This window comes from Martes martes (genome assembly GCF_963455335.1).
Source record: "Martes martes genome assembly, chromosome: 1".
Lineage (NCBI taxonomy): Eukaryota > Metazoa > Chordata > Mammalia > Carnivora > Mustelidae > Martes > Martes martes.
This window is the reverse complement of record NC_137888.1, coordinates 2,754,859-2,760,933: the sequence shown is the minus strand read 5'-3', so window position 1 is coordinate 2,760,933 and position 6,075 is coordinate 2,754,859. Positions and strand designations below refer to the sequence as shown.

At 66.0% G+C, this 6,075-nt stretch overlaps 1 protein-coding gene across 2 annotated transcripts; it reads left to right on the top strand.

Moving 5' to 3' along the window:
* Positions 1 to 2,107: 2,107 nt before the first annotated feature.
* CRYAA (crystallin alpha A) lies at positions 2,108 to 4,482 on the top strand (the record flags this gene model as incomplete). 2 transcript variants are annotated; one of them, XM_080830414.1, is made up of 3 exons in its annotated part: positions 2,108 to 2,419; positions 3,347 to 3,469; positions 4,273 to 4,482. In XM_080830414.1, the coding sequence occupies 3 exons, from the start codon at positions 2,231 to 2,233 to the stop codon at positions 4,480 to 4,482; spliced, it is 522 nt and encodes a 173-aa protein (XP_080686540.1). The 2 variants fall into 2 exon arrangements, with proteins under 2 accessions (XP_080686540.1, XP_080686541.1); XM_080830415.1 differs by having other exon boundaries at positions 2,231 to 2,419; positions 3,236 to 3,469.
* Between the last annotated feature and the right edge of the window lie 1,593 nt (positions 4,483 to 6,075).

Here is a 6,075-nt window from a genome sequence, read left to right as displayed (position 1 = left end):
CCAGGCTGTTTGAACGACCCCGTGGAGGCCACGGCTGGTGAGGAGAGCAAGGCTGTCCCCTCGGCGACCCTGTTGGGGGCACCAGAAGCATAGTCCTTAGGATGAATCATTTCTTACTGTAATGGTTAAAAAATCAAAATGAATGCAAAAAATCTGCAATGCACAGAATACCAATATTTTATTTTTATTTTTATTTTTAAGAGTTTATTTATTTATTTAAGAGAGAGAGCAGAAGCAGGGGGAGGGGCAGAAACAGAGGGAGAAGCAGGCTCCGTGCTGAGCGGGGAGCCCGACGTAGGACTTGATCCCAGGACCCCAGGAGCATGACCTGAGCTGAAGGCAGAAGCTTCACTGACTCGGCCCCTCGGGCGCCCCCAAATACCTCCGTTTTTAATGAGGACACATCAGCGCTCCTGACTTTTCCTTCTGCCTTACGCTCCTCTGTTCCCTGTACGTCGAGCTCCTGGCAGTGGCTGGCTCTGCCGGAGCCCCGCAGAGGACCGAATGGACACTCGCGGCACCAGGAGGGGCAGTCACTGCCGTGCTGGGCCACCCGCTGCCCCCCTCGCCCCCCGCCCCGCCACTGCCTGGGTGAGCAGCCGGCAGAGAAGCCCCCTCCCCTTCCTCCAAGCCGAGTGACGGGGTACACGGCTCACCCTCTCCAACCCCCAAGCCCCACTTTCCCTGTCTGGGAAGGGTGTGAGACCACGCGCCACGTAGGGACGCCAGCAGGGCCTGGCCCGGAGCAGGCTTGAGCAGGGACGGTGCCCTCCGCCCTCCACCGCACACACCATCTCCGCCCTAGTTTGGCCTTTGTTGCCTGACATCTGGGGAGCTACGGAGCAGAGGGTGGCTCTCCCAGATTTTCCAGGGCCCTTTGCCACCGGGTGGGTGCCGTGTGCGTAGCGGGTGGGAGACGGTGGGGGGATTTGGTCCAGAGCTTGTGTGCGGGACGCTCTGGGGCTCCCGCTGCTCGTGCTCTTCCGGGACCAGCCGGGTCTGGGGTGCGAGGGGAGCATGTGAGGACGCCCGGGCGCTTTGAGGGTGCGTTCCCTCCGCCAGCACCCGTGGACGCGGCTAGGAGCTGTGCTGGGACCCAGGCCACGAGGACAAAGAAGCTTCTGGCGCCAGACCGCGCAGTGAGGGGCAGGTTCGGGGGGCTGGGGGCGGGCAACCCCACCCTGCCGTGGGTGCGTGTTACTGTAGTGACACGCTCCCCGGAGGCCAGGCTGCCGAGGAACGTACTGGGTGGCCGGTCCCCTCCGGGTAGCCACCGGCCAGAGCCACAGTGGGAGGAGCCACAAGGTTCCGGGGCCTCGTGGGCGACAGTGGGTGCTGGCCATGTGACTGGCCGGCCGAAGCACCTGGTGGGAGGTCACACGGGAGGACGATGTCCAGGCCGAGTCCGCGACACAATGTTTCCACGCTTGCCGGACCGAGCCCGCCTCCCTGTCCGGACGCACAGACCCCACGTCAGCCCCTCCCCCCTTTTCAGTTTCTTCCTGGCATTTTCTGTCTTCCTCGAGGTTACGACTCTGTATCCATTTTGTAATCAGAAGGAAGTGATAGATGGAATGTTGTTTTGAAAAATGCTATCCTGGAGGCCCTGGGGGGCTTCATCAGTGAAGTGTCTGCCTTCGGCTCAGGTCGTGATCCTGGGGTCCTGGGGTCCCCCGCTTCTCCCTCTCCCTCTGTTGCTCCCCTGCTTGTGTGCTCTCTCTCTCAAATAAATAAATAAAATCTTAAAAAAAAAAAAAAAGAAAGAAAGAAAGAAAAGAAAAACGGTGTCCCGTCCCCTAGGAACCGTGTGGTTTGGAGATCGTGGGTGTCGTCCCTGAGCCCAGTCCTCATCTGTGAAGTGGGCCCATAAGCAGGGGCTCCCCATGCCGTCACGGGGATGCAAGTCTCCACCGTCCCCCAGGTGAGCGTGGGGGCAGAGCTGCAGGGAGAGGCACCTCGGGGACGTTGTCCTGCTGGGGTCCAGGGCTCCGTGCTGGTCAGCGTCGCACGCCCGGGGCTGGGAGAGGCGGGCACTCAGCCCGCGCCACATTTCTGCTGACTGGGCAGCCTTCTCCCTGAGCTCACGCTTTCCAGACAAATCCCCCTAATGCTTCCATTCTGTTGTGGGCGTATATAGGGAGGACCGTCCCTGGGGCTCTCCACTGCGCTGCCCAGAGGCCCCTGCCCGACTCCCCGCCAGCCCCGGGTCCCTGCGCTGCCGACGCCCAACATGGACATCGCCATCCAGCAGCCCTGGTTCAAGCGTGCGCTGGGCCCTTTCTACCCCAGCCGCCTGTTCGACCAGTTTTTCGGCGAGGGTCTCTTCGAGTACGACCTGCTGCCCTTCCTGTCCTCCACCATCAGCCCCTACTACCGCCAGTCCCTCTTCCGCACCGTGCTGGACTCCGGCGTCTCGGAGGTAAGACCCGCCGGGGGGCTGGCTTCTCCGGCTGGTTGGAGGGGCGCCCGGCCGTGGCTGGAGGGGAAGCAGGGCTTCCCGAGGGCCGGCCCAGAGCAGAGGCAGCCCCGTGTCCCACGTCTGGGGTCTTCTGGTCGGGTGGAGCCGCTCTCCCCAAATCCCTGGGGGCTCCCCGTGACCTGCAGTGAGGAGCCTCCCGGGGCTCTGAGAAAGGGTCTGGAGGGACCCCGAGCCCACGCAGCGTCCTTTCCTCCCGGCAGCGCATGACCCATGTGCGGTTTGAGATGTACCCCACATGGTGCAAGCCCCAGGAGCAACCCCGGACGGGCGAGTGTGGTGGTCCCGGCTCTCCCCCTGGTTCCTTCCCCAGGAAGCCTGGGTGGGTGGGCCGCGTGCGCAGGGCCCGGCCCAAAGGGGAGCCACCAGACCTCTGACCATCCGTCCTTGAGTCCCGCGGCGGGCCCCAGGGTCCAAAGGTCTGGAGGAGCCAGGTCTCCGCCGCCCCAAGGCAGAGGCTGGCCGGGGGTGGAGGCAGTGCCAGTCACCTCCGGAAAGAAAGGGAACCCGGCTGAGCGCTCCCGGCCAGCTGGTGAGGGTGGGACAGAGGGAGACACCGGGCGCAAGCTGGCAGCTGCTCACATCGTGTCCTCGTGAGAGAACAGGCCCCAGGCTGCTTCGGCCGACACTAGCGGAGCCGAGGGCTGTGACCTTATTCAAAGTGCTAGGTCCAGCCTGCCAGCCCGCCGACCCGGAACCGGTCTCCTGACCCATAACCGGCTAACCCCACCCAGCCACCGTCCATCCCCAACGAGGCAGGCGGCGGGTCACTGGGGCCCGGGAAGCTGGCCCCTCCACGCGGGCCTCTCTGGCCCGCCCTGCCGGAACCTCGGCCTGGGCGGACCCACACGACCGGCGTGTGGGTTTCAGGTCCGATCTGACCGAGACAAGTTCGTCATCTTCCTGGACGTGAAGCACTTCTCTCCAGAGGACCTCACCGTGAAGGTGCTGGAGGACTTTGTGGAGATCCACGGCAAACACAACGAGAGGCAGGTGAGTCCGGGCGCCTCGCACCGGCCTCCCCAGGGCCCTGTCCCCCGCCTGCCGGCCGCCCCGGCTCCTTCCAAATCGCGCGGGTGACGGTGCGAGCAGGGCGCATCCCGGGAGACGCTGGGTGCCGGCAGGGCGAGCTCTGAGCCCATGCGGATTTGCACGGAAACCCACGTGTGACGGCTGAGCCGTGAGCGGCCCGAGGCCCAGACACCGCCTCTGTTCACTGCCTGCTGGACCGGCAGGTGGCAGAGACCTCAGGGCGGTCGCGGCCTGCCCGGCCCCGCGGCTGGTGCAGGGAAGGCGGGCTTCTCGGGGGTGGAGACCAGGTTTTCTGGTCACGGTTGGGGAAACCACATGGGGAGGCCAGGATGGGGGGCCTCCGTGTCTCCCGCCCCTCCCATCCCGGGCCACATGCGGTGCTCTGGTCTACACCACTCCGAGCCCGGAGGAAGAGGTTGGGCGCAGGGGCCGAGGCTTTGAGCCTGGGGGCCGGGCGTGGGTCACGGGTAAACGCCAAATCCGACCCCAGTATGAGGCGGGACAGAGCCGCTCATGCAAGTCTGGAGGGAAATGAGTCTGATGAGCCACGTCCACGGCAGCGACTGGCCCCAGGCTGGCCTGGGCCTGCAGTGCTGGGAGGCAGGGAGGCCTGGGGGCCGGGAAACCTCCACGGGACTTTCTGGGCCTCCCAGCCCTCCGCGCGAGAGCATCGTGGGCTGGACCCCGTGGTGCCTTCACCATGGAAGGTCGGCGGCCCCCAGCAGTGCTGTCTCTGACTGTGCCCTTCCCCGCTCCCGGCCCAGGACGACCACGGCTACATTTCCCGCGAGTTCCACCGCCGTTACCGTCTGCCTTCCAACGTGGACCAGTCGGCGCTCTCCTGCTCCCTGTCCGCGGATGGCATGCTGACCTTCTCCGGCCCCAAGGTCCCGTCTGGCGTGGACGCTGGCCACAGCGAGAGAGCCATCCCCGTGTCGCGGGAGGAGAAGCCCAGCTCCGCGCCCTCGTCCTAAGCTCGGCCTTGGCCTCGGCTGCCCCCGCGGCTGCCCCCACGGCCCATCCACTGGGGGAGCCGTAGAAAGTGGGGTGTCGTCTCCCTTTGCTTTCCCCGTTTTCATTTCCTTTTCCTCTTCTCTGAGGGAACGAGGGTTTGAGAGGGTAGTCTGGAGGGCTCGGGGCCTCGGCCTGGGGTGCTGCGGCCTCAGGGGGACCCAGACCCCCCGCACCAGCCAGCTGGTGGAACCATCGCCGTGCCAGCTGCTTGAGACAAGGGCCCTGTGCTCCCCGAGGATGCAGGCTCCGGGCCGCCTCTGGGTCTCCGGGGCCGGCCAGGGGCACCTTGACCCTTGCTGGTGGGCACTCGCCATCAGGACCCGGCCGCGCGTCCTGCCCACGGCTCCTGGGTGCCCCGAGGTCCGTCCGGCGGAGGCTCCCGTGTGCCTGGGCTCTCGGCAGCCTGTCCTCCCAGACCGCCCTCCCTCCACCCTTCCCCTCTGTAGTTCCGCTCCCGGGGCACCGGGGCGCCCCCCACAATGCAGCCCGTGGCAGTCAATAAAGAGCAGGTGACACAAGCAACTGCTGACTGGTGGCCGTCCTCTTCCCTCGGGGCGCGGGGGGCCGCGGGACCAGAGCGGGGACGCAGGAGGGCACGCGGGGGCGCGGAGGCGGAGTCTGTCCCGTCCTGCTCCTGCTCTGCCCCAGCTGCCTCCCCATGCCCCGCTCACTTCCCACCTTCCACTCCATGTGCCTCCCTGCACCCCTGCCCGGTAGGAAGGAGAGGGTTTCGGGGGAGACCGCTAGGGGTGAGAGGAGGAGGGGAGGATGGAGGAAACGGGAGGGAATCAGGGCTCCCTTCTCCAGCCTGTGGGGACGGGGTACCGGGCGGGGCGTCACCTCCTCTGGGCAGCTTCTGTCCTGGCTCCCTTGGGGGTACCCTGGAAAGGCCCTGGGTCCATCGCTCCCTAAGGGATGAGGAAGGGCGGTCAAGCGAGGTCAGAACATGTCTCCCTCCCGCGTGGGAGGCGCCTCGGCTCACGCTCCTGAGAACAGACACCCCCTGGGGGGGGGGCTTCTGGTGACCAGGGCCGAGTGTCCTGCGCTGCCCCCCCCACCCGGGGGGACGGCCTTCTCCAGGCCCGCGCAGCCTCCGGGCAGTGGGGAGGGGACTAGGCCCAGCGGCCCACAGCTTCCACAGGGGAGTGGCTCGGCCCGGGACCCCGCACTTGCACAGTGGCCGTGGGAGCGGGAGGGGGCTGCCACGTGCATCTCTGGGCGTGGAAGATGGGCAGACGGCGGGGCCCGCCAGCCACTGCTGCCGGTGGGCTGTGTCGGGGACCCTCTCCCGGGGAGTGGAGGTCGGGGACACGGGGGACCCTGCCACCCTGTTGAGTGGAAGGCGGCTTGTGTAGGCGTGCGCATGGGTATGCGAGCATGCACACATGCACTTACACACACACACGCACACACTATCACCCTGGGCTTGAGTCCACCTCAAGAAGGGCCCTGAAGGCCCCCACAGACCCCCCCGCTGCTGCCCACTGGCCCTGTTCCTTCCAAGAAGCGCCCCTCATGCTGTCTTGTCATTTAAATTTTTTTTAGGATTTTAT